At 38.9% G+C, this 22,928-nt stretch overlaps 1 protein-coding gene across 1 annotated transcript in view; it reads left to right on the top strand.

Moving 5' to 3' along the window:
• The window catches only part of MRPS6 (mitochondrial ribosomal protein S6), a 66,506-nt gene that overhangs the window by 27,383 nt on the left and 16,195 nt on the right, over window positions 1–22,928 (top strand). Inside the window, exon 3 of the mRNA XM_060150890.1 lies at window positions 22,652–22,791. Coding sequence (XP_060006873.1) covers window positions 22,652–22,791 — 140 coding nt within the window. The remainder of the gene's footprint in view (window positions 1–22,651; window positions 22,792–22,928) is intronic.

Consider the following 22,928-nt stretch of genomic DNA (forward strand, 5'->3'; position numbering starts at 1 on the left):
GTTCAAAGTTGATTTTAGAAATTGTCAGGTAGCATAATGTCTTCCCATCTCCAGGGGGCTTTCTGAAGGAGTGAGTCTGTAGATGAAAAAAATAATTCATGTACGAATAGTATGATTTCTGAGAGCTTATTAGAGTGCCTTGTGGAATTTTGTTCTCAATTTCATTCTTAAGGTTTATAAGCTGGGGGCCAAATAAAAATAAGGACCATCCTTTTCTTGTGTGGAGGCTGAGGCTGTGACATGTCCAAGGTTACAAAGTCTGTTGGGAAGAACAGAAAACCAGGTGTCCAAATCTGGATTCATGGTTTGTCCTCTTCTTTTTTCAAAGGAACTGTTCTTCCTTTGAGACAGCCTTTTGATATTTGGGGAAATAACAGGATCTTAGATTTTTCAAATTGACATTAAGTTGTAGGAATTAAAATTTTTCTTTGACTCTGAACACCTTGCTGTGTAACTCAGCAGTGAGGACTGACATACTGGCTGAGCAGCCTTCTTACCCCTTCTATTAAAAGCATAAATGAATAGGTGGTATTTAAGTGGATTTTTCCCCCCTTTATTTAATGTTGACTCCTAATAGTTTGGGATATTAGCATCCCCCTACCTTCTCTCTGCTGTTGTCTTAGTATGATACATAAAATACATCATCTTGTGTCTATTCATGTGTATATAGCAGTAGGTCAAGTTTAGAGTACTAATGTTTGTAAATAAGGAATGATTATTAGCATATCCATTAGGATTGTTTATTCTTGCCAGTATAAACATTTTATTTAGACTGAAGTCCCTGAAGCTTGCCCTTCTTATTGCCTCCCAGTAATAGATAATGTGCTTGAATAAGTATGTGAATTCCTGATTGCAACTTCATTTCAGGGGACCATTCTTCAGTCTGTATTTCATTAGAATGATTGTTCATGGAATGATACATGGTCTGTCTTAAAGCTAGCAAAATAGTCATACTTTACACTAACTAAATGGTTCCTAAATGATGACATTGATACCTAGACATTAACATGTATATGTTTTCATATTGGCTCAAGCTGAGGTTCAGAATTGGCTAAGAGTGATTGACTACAGTAGTTAGCTACGAGTCAGAATGAAGCGAGGACACTGGTCTTCAAAGGTGGAGAAAAATATTGTCTTATCTGCTGTTAATGGTATCTCCAGTTCTTAGATTTTTGTCCTCTCAGGCAATCTTAGTCTCCAGATCTGATGAGAAGAGCTTATACCCTGACATGCAGAATGATTATTGGTTCCTTTGTGGTACCTCTAATTTCCCTGTTCATCTCAGAATATTTTGTCCTCCCACCCAAGACAGTAAGCGGCTTTTGAAACAGCTGAGCCAGTCTTTTCCCCCAGCCTTTCTTTCCTGGTGAGGTTATCACTCTTATCTTTTGGTTAGAGAAGCATCAAGCAGTAGCAATGGCGCTGTGTCCTTTGGCCTAAATCCAGCAGATCTGATCTCCCAAGGCTTCTTTTTCACTTGGCTCAAAGGATCCATTGTCTGTTTGCGCAAAGAGGCTGGCCTGGGTCACAAAGCCCTAGCTCTTGGGGATGGCAAGTCAAGTAATTAGTGGGGGCCCATCACTTCATGAAACTTCACATTTTAAGAACTGAGTGGGAAGGTTGTTACTCAGTTCTCTAACCTGAGGCTAAGTGGGGGCTTGAAAGTCTTGTCCAGGGTGATTAGAACCTTTAAGTCTCTACATTTCTCAGTCCATTGCTGTCTTCCCTATATTGGGTGTGTGGATCTTCCCCTCTCTTTAGATATCATTTAATGTAGCTTATGGGTTATTCTCATTCTTTACCACCCTATAGAGCTGCTATATTATTAGCTATTAAAAGGTTAGACCCATCAATGTTCCCACTTGGCAGTATTCGGCTTACTTGCTTTTCTTATACTTTACTCCCATACGTCATTTTCTTCTGAGGTATGATGGCTGAAAATGACCACATGGGTATCTAGTAGTGACACCTCAGCATTTCCTGAGTTTGGGTTGAGAGATGTATAAAGACCATTGTTGTTAAATTCCGTGAGTACGGAGACTTGCCAGGACAAAATTTTCTTAAGAAGTCAGAAACACTATTAAGTGAGATGCTGAGAAGTACCTGGGTGATGCAGACTTAACAGAAGACAAAATTAGCTTAAAATGTGTTAGATGTAGAATCATATTCATTGAACTCTAGAACTTGAGGTATCTTTGCTATCAGCTAGTTTAAACCACTCCGCATATAGATTAGGGTACAGTGAATAAGATCAAGCTTGTTAAACCCTGGTTTGATGTTAAATATCGTAAAGTATGAGTTTATTAACATATTTGAGGTTAAAATGACTGATATTTCATAATGATACTTTAGTAGAAAAAATACTTTTAGGTTTCAGTATTCATAAGATTTATCATTAGCCAGGTGTTAAATTGTTTAAGTCATTTTAATGTTGACATTAGCCTGAGCAGACTTTACAAATGGGATATATTCCTATTTGTGTGTATGCCTACCTACCATTCAGAGAGACTGGTTTCCCCCTTTGTCTTCCCTCACATTGCTTTAATTATTCACCTATTCTTTCAACACTTAACAGATTCCTATTTTGATCTTTTGTCAGCTTAATTCACTTTGTTTCAGGCTTATTGTCATGGTGTGCAGAAGTGCTGCTTTGCCCCATATTTGAAGGTCTGGATCCAAATAGTGATTCACTAAATATAGTTGTGTTTAAATATACTAAATTTCTATTAGCTTAAACTGTTCTCAAGAATTGTTTTCTTAGACTTTGTGTTCACTAATAATAAAAGCCCTTAATAATTCATCAGTATTTTATTCTCGAAACTCAGTTTTCAAAAATTAGGAGGCAAGAATAGTTAAATTCACACCAGTCCCTTTGAAATGATGGTGTCACAATGTAGAGAGGAATGGAGTTTGTTTTGATGCCGAAAAGCCTTGTTCTTGCAGTAATTAAAGGTAAAAAGTTGGAACTAGTCAGTTGGCATATAGAGAAACCCTTTTGTACTAGTTAGGTATGAAGCTGGATTACAAAAGAAGTAATCTTTTGATCACTACATTTGGTTTTCTTGGTTGACTTAACTCAGGGCTGCAAATCCCTTTTCCTCCGTTAAGTTAACTTCTCTTAATTTGGTATGCTTTTTGTCAAACTCTCACCTCTGTTGGAAGAGTAGATAGATACTCAACTACTTTGACTCCAGAACAGAATTTAGCTAAGGTTCAAAATAATTGATGGGCTTTGCCAGCACTGAGTCCCACACCATTATTCATGTTGTCATATAAATGTTTTTATTTAAACTTCTCTCCAGTGCTGGGAATAAGGCTTTAAACTACTGATTCACCTTTAAAGGAATGTTAAGAGAATTGATATAATTTATGTTTGTTTCCATCTCAAATCCTTTATAAAAGATAGGATTTAGCTTATTGTTTTGGGTTAAGCACCCCATTTATCTGATAACCAACAGGCTTAACCATTGGCATATAGTCTTTTACTCAGAAGTAAACAGAAAAGGTTTGATGTATCTGTATCATTACTCATCTCGTGCACTTTACTTTTTCGGGGAGAACCATAATCTGAGACTTGACTTAAACCAATAACCTTAATTTATGTAATGACTTTTAAAAGTTTGGTTTGGTTACCTGGATACATAGTGTGTTTGCAGAGAGGGATGCTAGAATAAATAAGTCAAGACAAAGCACAGTGGTCTCAGATTCTTGTTAGTGTAGGAGCAGTGCTTTGCTCTCCTCAGAGAAGCACTGTATTATAATTGTTGCCCAGGATAATGGAGCCCCCCACCCCAGTTCAAGACAGTTTACAGTAAGTGAACTCTGTCATTGAGGGAAATACATTTTCCAGTGATTTCGGCAACAGCACAAGTTGACAGTAGGTAACCACACCTTTGTTGGAGACTTATATTGGAAATTCACCTTGTACCCTAGTGCTGCTGGATAAAGGAGTGTTTACTTTTTTTATTGCCTCTGGACAAACTACTCTGGATAATTTTCCAATATATCAGTGTAGCCTATACCTCTATAAGTGGAATGTTCCTTAATAACTCACTTTTTTGTTACACTAGTTGGAAACTGAAATTAAGCTCATTGCTATCTATATTATTGAAACCCCCAACTGGCAAAGGCCATTCTGTAGGGTATATTCCATAATATAATCATCTTCTGAAATTTATGTTTTGATTAGTGCCTTCTGGCTGCCAATACTGAATCTGCTAGTTCACACCTTTCCCTTTCTTGATAGATAACTCTTATTTGTTACAGTTCCTCTTTTTAAATATCGTTATAGCTAGTGAAGAAAATACATTTATATTTACATACTTTATATGCAGCCTCTGTTTAAGTTCAAGGAACCAGGTAAGTCTGGTTTGTGTTGCAGCTTAAATGTTATTTATTCATCTGAATTTGTTTCTTTTATATCCTTAATTAAAAATTTAAGGTTACTTATTCTGTGAGTATATTTTAACTTTATCATTTTCCAGTGTAGGTTGGATAGGCATATCTGAGAACATATATGTGACAACCGTTTCACATTCCATGATAAGGAAAAAGCTGAAAGTAAGTGTCCATAGAAAGCACAAAACCATGTTCCCTCATATTTGTAACTCCACATGTAGAAAGCACAAGACTAACAGTATTCTCATTGTCCCACAAGTGCCAGGCATAAAAAGCCCACCATGGGTTTGTCTCGAGTTGTCAGGATGAGGACCGCAGTACTGAAAGCCCTAGACAGTGAGGTACCTAAGATAGGGGTCCTAAATCATAAGGGATTCAGTGTTCTAATCTGAGTACGTTTGTACTGCTTTGGTGGAGGAGAGAATACCAATGTCAAGAATGCTGCAATTGTATTGGGGGGTTACTAGCTAAAATGGGGTCTGTGGGCTCTTTCCTACAATCTGGAACTTGAGAAACAGGGACAGACTTCTAGGTTTTTGGTGGGTGGAACATTTTGACAACCTTCTGCTTTAAGCTGTAGAGCCATTGGATTTTTTTTTTTTTTTAATCATACATCTTTAGGAAATTTTACCTCCCGTCAATAGTACCTTGAAAACATGGAGAAATCTCACATTTTAATAGGGCAAATACTAATCTTTAATCTTTGCGTAAATTTAATCTAAACTTAATGAAGTTATTTTTTCACTGCACTTCATTTTAATAGAGCAGAATTTGATCCAAGTGTTACGAGCATCAAACTAACAGATCTGCCAAATGAAGTGCTTTGCTTTTCACAATGGTTGTAAGAGTCTAAAGGATTCTTTTGCCTGTCTCATTACCCGCTTCAAGACTAGATTAGATGAAATCTGTGAATATGCATGCAAAAGAAGAAAATAATGTGTTTTCTTGAACTCGACATTATCCTTATTTTACTCCTCGCTTTCTACACCTGAATAGTCCCTGTTTGTAAACAATGAATAAATACATTTGTGTCTTGGATTTTGCCTGTATGTCAAAAGATGGAAGGACTCTCAGGATGGAGAGAAGTGACTAGCTTTGTTCCCACTCTCCTCTATTTTGTATGTTTATCTTCTTAGGGATAATCATCTTTAATAATATATGGAATGAAGATTAAAGCTGGTATAGACTAATGGAACATGTTTTAGAAGAATTAACCTGAGCACTTTGAGGGAGAGACTTACGCCCTCTAGCCAAAAGTTGCCAGGTTGTGGACCTGCAGCATTTTTTAAGAATGTAAAACCTCAGGCTTCGGTGGGGTTACTGGAGAGGAATACCAGAAATGCAGGAGAAAGGAGAGGTTTGAGGAACATCTTTGGCTTAGCAATATGTGATAAGGCAAAGCAGTAATAACCTGTTAGTCCTGTGTAGAATGTGTTCTGTACCTTTAAATTTTGTTTTTAAATTTAAAATAGTTTTTAAGAACTTAAAGGATGCTTTTGAAGATTCCTTTGGCAGAATGTCTTTCATCTGTAATTCCATGGAAAATTGCTTTAATTAGTCTAGGTGAAAGTAGTCCTAGCAGTGTAAATATGTATAAATAGAATTTTCTAATTTCACTGTGAGATCTCTAACTTTTGAGTGGCAAACAGATCAACAGGTCTTTTGCTCATGGACTTTTCTGTGGGGTTGTTAAAATGCAAAAGCTTTATTTTTTAAATAATGACATATTACATTAGTGTCAGATGATGGTATGGAATCTGTTGCCCTGCTTTCCCCCACCAATAATGCTTCAGTTTATAGATTGCCAACAGAGTTCCAAAATAAAGCGAGGATTTACCCATTCTTTGCTTGGACATCCCATTTTCTGTTGCCTGGACCTATGTTGGCAATCACATATGAACTATGTTATGCTTCTCAGTGCTTCTTCTTCTCCTTTTTTTTTTTGATAAGGTGGATATCAAAAATAGTTGCTGTGCAAAAGTTAGTAGTCTTCTTCAAGAAGAAAACCAATTCCTTTTCTAATATCCTGTGAAATTGCTTCATTCATTCCTTTATTTTTAAGCCAAATGTCAGCAGAGTACTGCTGCTTTTATCTAGTAATTTTGATATGTAAGTATTAATGCATTTTTAAAAGATGTCTACATTGAAAAATGTTTTTCCCAGTGTCCCGCCTCTTAAGCTTTGTTCAAATGTTCTGTGAGAGACCAGTCTTGTGCACTGGGGTTGTGTATTGTATACATGGATTGTTTTGTCAGTTATGCATTGTAGACCAAATGTGATTTTAAATGAAGTTGTTGGGTTATTGGTGAGTTTTTTGAATTGTAAACTGATTTCCAGGGTACCTTCATTGTCCACAGCATTTTTTTTTTTTTTAAGGCTTGACTGATCAGGTCCATCTCACTGTACAATGTTTTAGTTGCAAGCAGAAAGTAGAATTTGATATAAACCAGGTTACTTCCATATTGAAAGGAATACAATTAAAATTGTAGATTTAGGATTGTTAACCATACATGACAATTCTAACTTTGACTTATTCTAACCTATTGTATACAATCTTATTTTTTAAATTGTAGACATGTATGATCTTGGTTTAATGTGTTTTTAAAAGTGTTAACTGTTTAAAAATGAAAAAAATGAAGCAAATCTGCTAAAGAGCTGTCAGTTTTCATTACTGACTCTGTAAAATACACTGTTCTTTGTGTACTATGTGTTATTTTGCCAGCTGCTGCATTAGCCTTTAAAAGTATTTGGAAACTTAAGATGAACTACATTTCTTGCAAAGTATATTCCTTTCTGTGGTATTTTGTCCTGTAACTGAAGTATAGTAATTATTTTATGGAAATGTTAGCACTTCTGTACCAACTTTGAATAAAATGAAAAATTTACACTTCTGTGACTAAGTATTTTCAATATGAACACATGTCTACCCTCAAAAGGTTGTATCTCAGTTCCTTTTCTCTTGGCTCATGAAGAGTTCCGGTGGGTTTCCCCCACCAGTTATTGCCATTCTTTACCTTGGAAAACATGGACTTGCAAATACTGACTGAGAATTGAGTTGTATATAAAACATTGAATAAATAAAAATATTCTTGGTTTTTTTCATTTCTAATTTTGAGATAATTCCAAATTATAGGAAAGTTGCAAGAATAGGTTGAAGAACCCAGGAATCATTTTCATCCAGATTCATAGAGGTTAACATTTTGCCACAGTTGCTTTGTCATTCTCTCATCAGACACTTTCCTGAACGGTTTGAAAACAAGTCACAGACATCATTCCCCTTTACCTTCTAAGTACTTAGGGATATATTTCTTAAGACAAGGATAATCACAATATAATCAAAATCTGGAAAGTAACTGGTACGATATTTTAATCTAAAGTCTTTATTCAAATGTTGCTGTTTCAATAATGTTCTTTTATAGCAACTTTTTTTTTTAAGTTTGGAAACCAGTTCATTGCATTTAGCTCTTATGTCTATCTCCTTTAGTCTGAAATAGTTCCTCAGCTGTTCTTTTTGTCTTTTGTGGTATTGATATTTTTGAAGTGTAGAGGCCAGTCATTTTGTGAATGCCACCCCTATTTAGGGTTGTTTCCTCATGATTTGATTCACACTATGCATTTTTGGCAGGACTACAACGTAAGCAATAATATGTCCTCAAAGCCTCACACTGAGAGGCATGTGTTGTGTTGTCTCATTATTATTGACATTAACTTTTGATACTTGATTGGGGTGGTACCTACCAGGTCTCTCCACTGTCTAGTTAATGTTTTCCCCTTTGGTAGTAAGTAAATTGTGGGGAGATAATTAGAGTTTATGTAAATAACTTATTCCTCATCAAACTTGAATCCCTAGTTTTAGCATCCATTGATAATTGTTTTTTTTTTAAATAAATTTATTTATTTTTGGCTGTGTTGGGTCTTCGTTGCTGGGCACAGGCTTTCTCTAGTTGTGGTGAGCAGGGGCTACTCTTCGTTGAGGTGCTCAGGCTTCTCATTGCAGTGGCTTCTCGTTGTGGAGCACGGGCTCTAGGCGCATGGGCTTCAGTAGTTGTGGCTTGTGGGCTCTAGAGCACAGGCTCAGTAGTTGTGGCACATGGGCTTAGTTGCTCTGTGGCATGTGGGATCTTCCCAGACCAGGGCTCGAACCTGTGTCCCCTGCATTGGCAGGAGGATTCTTAACCACTGTGCCACCAGGGAAGCCCCATTGATAATTCTTGCCTGAGTAAGTTATTACTGTGGTGGTGTGAAACAGTGATTTTTCTAACTTTTTTTTTTTTACTATACTGAAATCAAGAGTTTCCCCTTTTCCCCATTTATTTATCAGTTTGAACTCATGTATTATTTAGTGGGTTATAATTCATTACTGTCATTTTGCTCAGATGTTTCCAGATTTAGCTAGCAGGTCTCCCTTCAGGCTAGTTTGTGTCCTGTGGCACGTTCCATCGTTTTTTGAGTACTTCCTTATTTTCCAGCACAACAAAGTGTTACAGGCTCATCTTGTACTTTCCCTGACCCATTCAGGATCAGGCATTTAGTAGGGTATGGTATTTAGAAACTAAGGTCTGGGTGTGCTCATTCTTACAGAGGTAAACATGGTCAGTGTACACAACTAGGAAGTTCGCGTACACATCTCCTGATGTCTCCAGTTGTAAACCAGCACCAGAGGTTTCTTTTTAGCCTCCCCTTTCTATGTTTGTATCTCCCTTCTCCAACAGCAAGAATCTGATAATACTGACGCATTTACTTATTTTTTTTCAATTTTACAGTGCCTTAGAATTAAAATTTTTGCATGTCTAAAAGTGTTTTTATTCTACTCATTTGTCTGAAAGTTTGGCTGAATATAGAATTCTGGATTGGGAAGTAGTTTCCTTCAGAAATGTGTAAACATAAGGCCATTCTTTTCTAGCTTCTAATCCCTGTGTTTTAAAATTTCATGATCATGTGCCTTGAAGAAAGCTTTTCTTTCACTTGTACTGGCCCTCAGTGGCCTCTTTCAATTTGTCAACCCCGTGTCCTTCAGTTTGGGGGTAATTTTTCTCCTCTTTTGGAACTTTTGTTCTTGTCTTGGATCTTCTGGACTGGTCCACTTGGTTTCATACAGTCTTTTAATTTTCACCTTTGTCTTTTTGGTCTTTCTAGAGGTGTATCTAAACTTTATCTTCCAACCCTTATGTTAAAAAAGAATTTCTTTTAAATTTCTGTCAGGTTTTTAATTTTTAAGAGATCCTTTGTTCCCCAAATCTTTCTTTTTTATAGCCTTGTTCTTTTTTCATGTATGCTGTATTTTCTCATCTTTGAAGATGCTTAAGTTTTCTCCTTCTGCATTGTTTCCTCCAGTTTTTATTTTGTTTGTGTTGGTCTCACATGTTAAAGGCTTTTCACAAATGTGTTCTGATCTTTGGTGGTTTGCTTATGTTTAACGGGGTGGACTAAAAAATGCTCTGAGTGTGTGGGTGGAGTTTGTCGGCCTCATTGTTGGGCCTTCAGGGCCTGGCTGTTGGTTGAATGACTACTGCAGTCTCTTTAGAACAGGTCAGATTCCCCACAGAAAGTTCTTTGAATGATAAAAGGCCTTGGGCCATCATTCTGGAAGCCAGTAGGGAGGAAGAGCACAGGGGTCTTCAGCATGCAGTGTGCCTTTTTTTCTTAATTCCTTTTTGGTATAATATCTCCTCTTACAGCTGTGCCTGTGTCCTGCAGTCCATGTACTTCTCTGTTTTACCCACTGCAGAGAATCAACCTCCAAACATGCATCTAGAGGTCCAACCAACTTTCATAAACTTTCAACCAACTTTATTTTAGTCCCCCACTCACCCCTATTTTCCGAGGTGTACTCAGTGTTACCAATTCCCAGATCTTTTGGGGAATTCTACAGTGTAAATATGGTTGACTCTTGGTTTTCCCCATTGCTGCTTTTCTCCATCTGCTTTTTTTCTAAAATTGAATTGCTGTTTTCCCCTCCTTTCTCCCTCATTCTTGCAAAGTTGTACGTTAAAAAAACAAACAAAAAAACCACTCCTTTACAGTAGTTCTAGTAGGTTTTCAGGAGGGAGCATAACATGCTTATGTTGAATACTCCAACTTACTGGGAAATCCTGGTATCCACTCTTCACTTAGCATTTGAAGCTTAAAATTTCAGAGCCTGTTGCCAGTTTCTGCCTTATCCTGAAAGAACATGTTGTCAACCAGAAGCACAGTGGGAGTTTAAAAATTCTGCTTATCTTAGGAGTTATATGTGACCTCCAAGTTTGAATGCAGTACTCCAGGGTAGATGCTGCTGATTTTAGACTGGAGGGAGAAATAAACACAACAAAATGGGGGCTATCGTTACTTTGGGTTTTACTCTCCTTCCAATTCTAATTTGAAATTTTATTGTCATGCCCTATGGCAGATTCTCTGTAAAATATTATTGTCTCTACATAAGGCTTGCTGACTCAGTTACCAGATTTCATAGGTTTTTGGAGGCTGAGTTTTGTTGTAATATTCTCTGGTACACTCTAGGAGTCAAATGTCCATTGGTTTTATTAGTAGTCCCAAGAATCTTCAGAAGTTTGGAGGCACCTTTACGTGTCTCTCACTGTGTTTTTTTTTTTTTTTTTGCGGTACGCGGGCCTGTCACTGTTGTGGCCTCTCTCGTTGCGGAGCACAGGCTCCGGACGCGCAGGCTCAGCGGCCATGGCTCATGGGCCTAGCCGCTCCGCGGCATGTGGGATCTTCCCGGACCCTGGCACGAACCCGCGTCCCCTGCATCGGCAGGCGGACTCTCAACCACTGCGCCACCAGGGAAGCCCTTTTTTAAAAATTAATTTATTTTTGGCTGCATTGGGTCTTCGTTGCTGCGCACGGGGTTTTCTGTAGTTGCTTCGAGCGGGGGCTACTCTTCGTTGCGGTGCGTGGGCTTCTCATTGCGATGGCTTCTCTTGTTAAAGAGCACGGGCTCTGGGTGCGTGGGCTTCAGCAGCTGTGGCTCATGGGCTCTAGAGCGCAGGCTCAGTAGTTGTGACGCACAGGCTTAGTTGTTCCACGGCACGTGGGATCTTCCCGGACCAGGGTTCGAACCCGGGTCCTCTGCATTGGCAGGTGGATTCTTAACCACTGTGCCACCAGGGAATTCCCGCCCACTATGTCTTTATTTCCACCTTCCACCTGTTTGTTCCTAGTTCCTTGACCATATACATCTCTGTTTTTGACTAACAGGATATGCTTAACTTTATTATGTATCTCTGCCTGTATATATATATACACATTATATATATGCATTTTATATATATATATGCTGTTTTTGTTTTTGCAATGAAGATCTTATTTCTCCTTGAATTTTATTTCATTTTTTGGTTTAATCCTTTCTTCCTTTCTAGTTGAATTAAGTACAGTTAGTAACTTCCATCTCTCATCTGTCTTTCCATTTATTCTTTGATGTACGTATTCATCAAACATTTATCGAATGCATCCTGTGTGCCAGGTTCTTTGCATCTCCAGCATCTAGTAAAGATGAATAGGAAGCAACCTTGAAGAGGCTTTGTTAGGGAAGGACATGTACTTCTAAATAATTACACTTGCAAGATAGGATTAGGGGAGGAAAGGCACACTTTTCCTAGGAAGTAGCTGAATCTCGAAGGGTGTTTTGATCCCTTCAGTTCCTCTGTGCTTTTATGCCCTTTCTCCTCCCTGCTCTTTGGAGCAGTGTAGTCCCGTAAGTACCTTCCTCCCACCACTTGAGTTAATACACACCACTGCAGTGGCTTAGTTGGTGATGACACTTTTGGTGTGTTGTTCAGCAAGGTATGCAAATCTGACTGTCTTGCCAAAGCCCAAGGTTCTGATTATTTCGAGGCATATTTTAAAAAAATTTCTCCTAACTCAGTCAGACTGATATTTTTGCTAAACCCATACGCTGATGCTTAGAAGATTCACAGAATCTAAATTGGCTTTTCTCATAACCCTTTTGTCTCTACTGTCAATATCCTTTGCCGATTCTTACCTCCTTGGTCTCCCTGTCATTCCAGTGCTGTCCCCCTTCTACTCTCTGAACAGGATGAAATATAAGGCGGAGGCAGTGAACTGAATTGTGCATGAAGGAGAGCAATCAACAAGACAGGTACAGCTCCATGATGTCTACCTGATGCCTGCTCTCACTATCAGTTTCATGAGCTGTGGCATTTCATTTACTTGCTGCCATAGTAACCAGGACTCCTGCCAATCTTCTTGTTTCCCATCTTTTATTCATCTGTAAGTGCATCTGGAGGGGAATGAGGAGGAAAGAAATGGAAATCTCTCAGTAAAAGGATTGTGGATTTTGGAATGTTCTCAGAGTAGCAAACATGGGTACCTTAATTTTGGCATTTTCCCAGCTGTTCAGGCAGTATTAACCACAAGTAGTCACCTGTTGTGATTGTCATTTCACATTCAGGGAGGGCTCCATTATTACTGTGAGAAAAGTGGAGCATTTATGTTCCTTAAATTAGAGTTGAAGGAGATCATTGCTGAAAATCCTTTATAAACTACAGTTCAGCCAGAATCATTCATCTTTGGAGTGGTGAGAGGCTAGCCAGCTTCCTACTAGAATGTGGTTTTCACCTTTGTCCACACCTAGGGAGCTTTGAAAAATCCTAGTGCCCAAGATTTTTGAATCCCCAATAGACCAATAGAATCAAAATATCTGAGGATGAGACATAGGCATCTCATTTTAAAAGCGCCCCAGATGATTCTAATGTGCTCTAGAGGAATGCCTTGGTAATTTTGCCCTTTTCCTTTGACTTACCGAATCACAAAGGGAATGGTTGGTTATATGCAAATGAGCCCCCACTTTTGGCCTTAAATGGCCTCTGAATGGCATGCTTTGAGTTGAGACCTTGGAAAGAAGTGGGTTTATTAAGGAACAAAACTGCATTATGGTTGAACTACTCATGTTTACTGATAACCTAGGCACATAAGTAATTGACAACTAGTAAATTCATGTGAAGTTGGATCTCATGTAATCATGACTTCCTTCTTTCTCTCTGTGTTAGTTCTTTAACTTTATTCATTTATAGCCTTTTGATACCAATGCCGGTATTTATGTCTCTATGTGGACTAGCTGCAGGGGTCCCTTGGATGCCCATTGCATTTAAGGTAAGTCCAGTTTATGATTTAAAGACATTCTGCCTACCTTGCAGCTGAAGTTACTTTACCGATCATCCTATTATTATTTTTTTTATTTATTTATTTTTTGCGGTACGCGGGCCTCTCACTGCTGTGGCCTCTCCTGTTGCGGAGCACAGGCTCCGGACGCGCAGGCTCAGCGGCCGTGGCTCACGGGCCTCGCCGTTCCGCGGCATGGCATGTGGGATCTTCCTGGACCGGGGCACGAACCCGTGTCCCCTGCATCGGCAGGCGGACTCTCAACCACTGCGCCACCAGGGAAGCCCCATCCTATTATTTTTATATTTGCAAATTCAGCCATGCTACGAACTGTGACTCTACTTCATTTGCACTTTGCTGTTGGCACGGCATTAATCTATGCTGAATCTGGCAGTTGTTGGACCCTTATTCCTCTGATTCTTTTCTTCCATTCTTCCCTGGGTTCTTTTTATTTTCATCATATCATCCAAAGAATACATTTTTGTGTCAGATTTCCCAGATCTCAAGAATCTGAGTCTTGGCTGCATGGCAGTAGAATGGGCAGGCTCCTCTTATTTTTCACATCATCTTGCTTTCATTGGCTGTTGTGTTTTCAAGGCCACAGTTGGCCTTTTCCCATCACATCTCTTTGGTCTGCTCTGATTCTAGAATCAGACATCAGAGATCTCTGGGCTCCTGACTTCGAGATTCCAGTTTTTCCTCTGATTCCCAAGAGACAGAGCAGCCAGTTGTAAGAGCTCATGATGCTGGAAGTATAGCTTACAAGGCGCTTTCAGTAACCGCTGAAAAGCTATCCATCTATACCTCCCTGATTATTAATTTTTTAAAACGTATATGGGTATGGAATCAGTATGGATATGGCGTGAGTTCTAAATGTTGAGGCATAGTTTCAGGGCTTTGACACAGAATTCACAAACTGTGGCATCTAGTAAGATAGCAATTGGCATAGACTCAGGGGAAGAAATTCTTCTTAAAATTCTCCTTTTCATTGCTCATTGTGAGAGAAATCAGGTAATAAAGTACAGAAGGAAGAGAATAGAATACTCCTCTCATCTTACTACCTAAGGAAAACTGGTATCATTTAGCTGTATATTCATCCAGACTTTTAAAATATATGTATCTTAGTACTTTTTTTCTTTTGGAAAAAACTGGACTGACCCTACATGCTGGGTTTTTTTCTTTATTATTATAATATTTTCATGTCAGTATGTAAGGATCAGCATTCCTTTTGTTTTAATGGCTGCATAGTACTTGTTCAATCAGTAAAAATAATTTATTGAACCAGACTCCTATTAATGAAGAACTACATTTCCATTTATTCACTATCCTAATAATTTTGTGGTATTTTCATAGCTAAATCCTTGTGCCTGGGTATGACAGTTTTCATAGAGCAATTTCCTAGAAGTGGCTGTAGCATTGAAGGCATACATATTTTAAACTAATATATATTGCCAAATTGTCCTCCAGAAAGTTTACGTTTTTACCAAAAGTGTGTTTGAAGAAACTAAATCTTAATGTTCTGGGCAAAAAAAATATTGCCGCGAGTGGAAAAAAGCAATGGCTTCTACCTGTACCGAGTACAGTGTCCACATTGATTCTACCCCAAATATAAATTCCATCAGAACCTTCTTAATCCAGACCTGCTCTGAGAGGACCCTAACTAACGCTCCTTCTACCTCTTGAAGAGGTGTTCTTCAGCCTTTAGAGTCTGGCTGAGGTCTGCCATCTCCAAACCACCAGTCAGAAGTGTTTCACCCTCCCTTTATTAGTTACTTATGTGTGTCTGCATATCTACATCACAGACTTCTAAAGGGCAGGGACTTTGTATTTCATATCCCCGTGGCTATCCTTTTGGAGGTGGATTTCACAGTGAGCAACTTGGAAATACCTGTCTTGAGGGAGGCACTTTGAGAGGACTGTTTGTGGATAGCTATTAGGCTGAGCCTTAAGAAATGGTCAGTATTTGGACTGTTCTTGATCCTCCCAAATGGCAGTTTCGTAAGGTTCAACCTATAGTTCTGATACCCACAGAGTTTGATATATTTATAAGAAGTCATCCAGTTTGTACTCACTCCATTTCCAGATGTGGATGTATACACCTTCTCTTTTACAGCTGATTTATGCCATTAAGATTATTTTAAAATTGTTCTGCAATGGAGAGTTCTAGATGCCCCCGCATACTTGTTTCTCATGAATATGAGTGTGTATATTGAATATCATATTCATGAGTGCTTTTCACTTAGTACATGCTTCAGCAACTCCTAGGGCTCTATTGCTTTAACGGTTAAATGACCACTTGATATGTCTGAACTGTGAATTTGCAGTATTTAACATTATTTTAAAATTTTGAGATATTTTCGGTTTGCAGAGTACACAACAGTGGCTTATAAAAAGAAACAGGTTTTCACCTCATTAGAGTATTTGTTACTTTCCCAGTACACTTGATGTGTATTGGTTCCCGTCTCTTCTCCTGTCCTCTCCCCCGCTTTTTAAAGTCTGTTAAGTCTTTTTTCGTAGTTATTTTATATTTTTTTAAATAAATGGTTTAATGATTCATGGGCAAAGTAGTAGAGCAGTAAAAAGATCTCAAGTGTTTTCTATCGTTGACCTTTAAAAAATCTTTAAGAGTTACTTTTCTAGTCACTTACCTACAAGTTATAATAGTGTATAATAGTTCATTATAGGTAAGTATAATCATGTTCCAGCATGTATTTATGTATCTTTACTTTTTTTAGTGTTCTAGACTTGCCCTTACTGAATTTTATTCTAATTTTTAAAATAGCTTCTGTGCTTAGTAATTTTTATCCTTAATTACTGGGAGGACTACAGCTCTTGATTCAATAAATTGTGGGGCAAAGAGGTTCTACTGAGTCATAAAAATATTTGATAAAACAGTTCCCATGGAATCATTCCCAAAGTTGGGCTCTGTAGATGTTAGGCAGGGCTGGCACCTCACACATTTTGAGGTAGGTGGTGTCCATTCTCTGCTTCCAACTGAGGTCTGCTAGTGGCAGAGCTTTCCCTGGAAGCTGGTTCTTCTGTTGAAAGCTGTGCTCACAGATTTTCTTTTTCAAATCGCTGTGGGACTCTCAATGCAGAATTTCCAGGTACATTCTCTCTATTTGGAAATGTAAATTTCAAGGAAATTTTCTTAAGGAGATTAACCTTGGAATTAAGATGCAGTGTTGGTTGGGAAAGGCTTTTACATTTACATTTTCACAGGTTTTGACAGTTTTCTGACCTGGCTCCACCTTCCCTAAATCCTACTTGCTCCTGGGAGTTGCACTACTCTTTGTAGAGTGAGAAGGGTGAGGTGTAGGTAGATGCTTCACGCCATTAAATGTTGTGGATTCTATGTGGTTTTCATTTCCTGGTGGGCCGTGAGGGTGTTGTAGTGATAGCTGGGTGCACCCGAGGGCCACTGGTTCAAAACTGTCTTTGCCAGAGAGTCTAATTTACAAGATAATTTTGTTGAAAAGCTTCTCTTCTGGGATGAAAATAAGTTTAATTAGATTAAACACTGGTCGTTGACCGATGGTGTTTATGATAGTCCCATGAATTCTTAGCTTATAAATAACCTTACTGAATGGGGGTTTTATTTGAGGGGCAAGTAGAGATGTCCTTCCTTTTATTTTCCTCATCTCCTTGCTCTTTATTCTTTTTTATAGAAACTTTGCCCATTAGAATCCCTAGAACTGCAGTTTGCAAAATGTGATCTGAGGAGCCTCGGACTTCCCAGAGACCTTTTCAGGGGGTCACTGCAAAAGCAATAGTGGGTAAAACAGCTGGTGCCTTCACATAAATCTAGGCACCACCACCAAACTTTGCTAGTAGTGTGTTCCTCACCACCATGCAATTGTAGTGTTTGTAAAAAGGCGGTTGCACTTCAGAATGTCCTTCAGAATGATGAGTGGTGTCAGAATAGTATTGGAATTTAATCTCAGCAGGGCCTTTAGAAGTCGAAAAGTCTAACTTCCCACCTGGTGCAAAGATTGAAATGACGGTCATCCCATATCTTTGCATTTCGAGTGATGGGAAGGTCAGTTCTTCACAAGGCAGCCTATTTCACTCTCATATAGCTGTAATTTTCAGAAATGTGTTCTTGTTTATACATCAGTGCTCTGTTTCTCTGTAATTTTTACCTTTTGATTCCAGTTTCTCAGTGTCCAATCCAAATAAAACATACCTAGCTTTTACATAGTAGCCCTGCAAATATTTGAAGTTAGCTGTTGGGTTTTCCCAAAGCCGCCTTTTGTAGCCTGAACACCAGTAGGTCCAGTAATTAATAATAATAATATCAAAATTTGGTTTTAATTTTGTCTAGGATGAACTTTCTTTAAGTATTGTTTAGTGTAAATTCTTTGGATAGTATTATATCTTATCACAGATAATTAGAACAATCCAGGTTTAACATTTATGTTTATGTATGTTAGTACTTTATATTTCTGAAATACATGAAATATTTAGTTTCACTTCTATTAGATGAATTCTGGATTCTTTTAAACGGTAGTATTGGTATTAACAGCGTTTTGGCACTACATGAAATAAACAGAAAAACGCTAGTACTGTAATGTTGCTTCAGTATTATGGTCACTACCCTGATAGTGAGGTATGTTGTATATGAAAAGTGGCTTCAAATTGTATTAGAGAAACGAGGAAACTTCCAGTCCCTCAGGGGGGAAAATGAGAGTAAGTAAGCAAGAGACCCTGTTGGGGAGGTACATTTGATAACGCTAATTTATTCAACCACCATTTCTAGCGCCCTCTAGAGACTCTTGTAGATTTGGGGAGTACAGTTGTGTACAAGATAGACAAAAGTGCTTGCTCTCCTGAAGCTTACATTCCCGTGATGAAAGGATATTCATAAATTGCTGTGTAGAAGTAAATGAGAATGACATAAAGAGTCCCTGAGGTGGGTGGGGCACTCTGGGGTGATGAAGATATCAGAAGAAAAGAGAGACTTTTTAAAAACTTTGTGCCCCCAGGATATTTTGAGAATTGTGACATAAATGTTGTTTGTGAGAGGCTTATAGAGACAGAAAATTTGTTGAGAACCACTAATTTAGCACATGAGGAAACTGAGGCACAACTTTAAAATGGATACATTTTAATAATTTATTATTAAATTTAATAATTTATAGAGTGGCATAGCATTAGTGAAGGAGCTGCGACTGGAGTCCAGGTTTCCTAGTTCCCGTTCACATTTCATTCACTGTTTCTTTTCCATACTTTTTTTGTCCAAGTGAACGTTTTTGGCTCTCCAATCTGTGCTGTAACAGAATTGTGTTTCATTGACATATGGTGGGTTGGAGGAAAGTCTTAAGGAGCTGCTTTCAGATGGGGTGAGAGAAGCCCGTAAGGAGCACATGCGCACAACCTCTCTTAGAATAGTTGGAATTAAAGGGTTCAGAGACCTTGTAAATGAGAATTACGCCAGCAAGATCGTGTGCTTCCTGTAGACCATATGTTTTTACAAATTGAACATTGTGCTGTGTTGAGCAGAGCTTTTTTTTTTTTCTTTTGGAAGCCTAAAATTTTTATTTTAATAGACTTAGAAGTTTCACCAATAAGGGAAGTTGAAAGCCTGGATTGATTAGATTAGGAGCTTGGTGGGTGGAATGGTGATTTTGTAGAATCCCTTCTGAATCCTGTGGTGATTTGAACAGTCAGGCCGATGTTCCTTATTAGGTTGGCGCCCTGTGTTTCTGCCTGCGGACCCATCCAATGGGGAACTCACTGTCTGTAGCTCAGTGGCCCAGGCTCATGGTATTATCTGTGGTACATTTTAGGGTGAGTGGATTGAGGCCTTGCCAGCTTCCCTCAGTCCATTACACTGTAGAGCAGAGGTTGGCCAGATAGTAACTAGTTTAGACTTTGAGGGTCATATAGTCTCTGCTGTAATTTCAAGTCTGCTTTTAGCATGAAAGCAGCCATGGACACTATGTAAATGCATGAGCTGGCTGTGTTCCAGTAGAACTTTATTTGCGAAAGGAGGTAGTGAGCTAGATTTGGCCCACAGGCCCTGGATTGCTGACCCTTGACTTAAGAGTGACGAGGTAGGTATATGGGACTAGTTGAGCAGCTCCCTTAATAAACAGGAAGTCTTTTAACCCCTGCTTCATCTTTTTAACTTTTGGGTAATTTGAATTACAGTGAAATGAATGTGGCCATTCAAACAGTCTGCAATTTGACCTTGACATGACGAAGTTAAAATGTGTTTTGATATTTTCCCAAGTTACATTCTTGTTAGGTGGCCTTTCCCCTTTTTTGGACAGAAGCAAATCTTATTATACAAGCTCTTACTTCAGAAGAGGATGCTCCATGTTTCATACTGTAAACTCTTCAGTTGGAATTTAAACAAGAGGCATTGAGATATATTCCTTTTTAATCAGGCAACACTGAATTAAAATTTATGATTTGGGTAGCTAATCAGAAGACTGTAATCAAAGTGTGGTGTGTGTGTGTGTGTGTGTGTTTGTTTGTGTTCTCCCTTACCCATTCTTTATTTGGATAGACTGTTCATCTACTTACCATAATTTAATTGATGCAATATCGAGTCAAGAAATAGCATTTTTAATGAAATGAAATATTACCCTGCTGTTAGTAATGAGGTTTCTGCAAAATACTGAAACGTCTGTGAACTAATGAAATGTGAGAAGAATTTAGGCTCTGTTTGATTTAGAACTATATAAAAATATTTGTTTACAATCGTAAGGAGAAATTGCCATAGACTTTTTACCTAGTTCGTGTTAATGCAAAGAGATTTTGGCCCTTATTTTTGTTTTCAGGAAGTTTCTGTTTATCATAAGGCTGCTTAAATATATAAATACACATAATTTTCAGTAGGAATTTAAAAAATCCCTAGTAGACTACAATATGAAATAAAAGTAGAAATTTTATTTCTGCACCTTAAACTAATACTTAGTGCATTCACAGCATTTTAGCAGTATTTGTCAGAAAGAAAATATACAGGTATGTAGGGGATTTTCTTCAGTTACTAGAGCGTACACTTAAAATTGTTCTGCAGTTTTCTTTTCATTTGATCCAAAATGAGCCACTGGAAGGTAGCCTTTTCTTAAGTTCACTCCTGCATTGAAGATTTGTCTGCTTGCATTTCTTCACTTATGTCTGAGGAGAAGTACTCTTTTCCTTGCCAGGGTGTCCTCTGGCCTCCTCCCCCGATTTGACTTTTGTCAGTGTTCCTTTTCTTTGCATCAGGCTCTTCCACTTGTTAACTGCCATGTAATCTCAAAGTCATGACATCTCTCAGAGGCCCAGTTTCCAAATCTGTCAACCTTCTTGGCTCCTTTTTTTGTGTGTGGTGAAGATTAAATATGTACCAATAAAACACTAGATCTGTGTTGATCACGTAGCAGTTACGCAGCAAATCATATTGGCCATCGATGATGATGTTTAAAACATCCGACATTTTATCCTTCGACTGGTTCATTCCCCTTTAACTGCTAACTTCCTTGTGTTTTCTCTCTCCTCAAAGTTGACTCAAATTTGTTTGCCCCTCAGGCTCTAGAGCTTTCTCTTTCTGTCACCTCTACCTTTGCAATCTGGCTTTTAGCCCCATCTTGCTAAGTGACCGTGCAGTCACTGTGCTGTGGTTTTTTCTTCGTCTCCATCCTGTCATTCTGGAGGCTGCCTCTTCCCTTAGTTTCTGTGACAAGGGAGGTCTGGTTTTCCTTTTGCTGTTTGCTTCTCTGACTTTGAGTCCTCTTGTCAGCCCCCAAATGTTTGCACTCCCCCCGCACCCTGTTCTGTTTTTGGTCTCTTTTCTTCTCTCCCCACCCCCTCCCTCAGTGCCCTCACTCCTCCCAGGGTTTCAGATAGCCTTTCTCTGCAGATGACTGTTAAATGTGTAATTCTAGCCTGCCCTGTTGTTTTGAGCTTAAGGTTTACATCTTGAGAGGTCAGCCTGGAGGAACTGTGGGCATCTCAGACTCAGCATGTCCTAAACCAGAGTCATCTTTTGTGTCCCCAGCCAGCTTGTCCAGATTTCCCTTTAGCTGTTAATAATAACCCCATTCTCCCAGCCACCATGTTTGGTGCCCCTCTTTTGCCACGCCTCTCCCTCATTTTCCACATTCCGTTAGTTGTGTTTTCTCAAGTTTACCCCTATAAATTGTCTGTTCTTCCAAAAGTTTTTGGTGTATACATGTGCATAGAGGGCTATCTGGAAGGAAATTCACCAAAATATTTGAAGTCCTTTATCTCTGGATGATGGGATTTTATATTGTTTCAATTTTGGTTTTTAGTAACAGGTATTGATTGTTTATATACTTGGACCCAACCTACGATCTTAACTTCTCAGTCCTCCTTGTCCTGTACTTCAACAGATGGGACTCCTAGCTGTTTCCTCAATACTTTCTTGTCTCTGCTCTTTTACTCAATGCCTGGTTTGTTTGTTCTTTGCATCTCCCGTTGTCATTTTCCAGGGCTCCCCTCCAGACCGCTTTCTTTAATGGAACCCTTCTTCCAACTGAATGTGCTTTCTCTTTTCATGAGCTCTCTGGTCCCTATGTCACTTCCGGTGTTCTGCCTTCTGGCCTTCTTACATGGGTTTTTGAGTTCATGTCTTTCTTAGATTGTAAGCTCCATGCGGGCAGAGATTGGGTCTTACTCATCCTTTCTCCCTTTTGGTTACAATCTCTCAGTTTTTCTTTGGGAGACAACCCCTTTTCCCACTGGCTGTCTATGGTTTTGGTGAGATGGTCAAAGTGTCCTGCCAAGAGGATGCTCTTTCCCTGGAATTTGAATTTTGAATCATGGGCTACAAGGACTGACAGTGATTGGCGCTGATTCATCCTGGCCAAGGTACTCTGAAGACAACACTCATTAGTTCCTGCCTCCCAGATCCCTGGAGCTGCTCTGGTCCCTGAACTCTCCAAGGCCTGCTGCTTCAGATTTTCCTTCGTATCTGTGAGCTATCTCATATCCTTATGATAAATGTGTCTTTCTCTCTCTTTTTTTTTTTTAAACTTTGTTAGCCAAAAGTAGTTTCTGTTGCTTTTACCCAAAGATCCCTACCAATAGAGCTGTTATGATTGGAACTGACCACACTTGATCATTTCTAGTTCTTACATTGATTCTGATGTGTTTTTTTCTTCTTTTTAAAAACAAAAACCAGCCAGAGACCGCTGCTGCTTTGAAGCGTACACTTGAAACCCTGATGGACAGAGGGGCTGTGGTGAGGAACTTGGAGAACCTGGGCGAGCGTGCGCTTCCTTATAGGATCTCCGCCCACAGTCAGCAGCACACCAGGGGAGGGTAAGTCCTTCGTGAGTCACTGGACACGTGCCTTTGGTGGGCTCCGTAAGGTGCGCTGTGTAATTCATCTCAGGAGTTATTAGACGCTCATAGTCAGATCCCCACTGCGCCAGGTGGTGTGCAGTTACGTGCCCCAG

Source organism: Lagenorhynchus albirostris, chromosome 5 (genome assembly GCF_949774975.1).
Source record: "Lagenorhynchus albirostris chromosome 5, mLagAlb1.1, whole genome shotgun sequence".
NCBI classification, from domain to species: Eukaryota; Metazoa; Chordata; class Mammalia; order Artiodactyla; family Delphinidae; genus Lagenorhynchus; species Lagenorhynchus albirostris.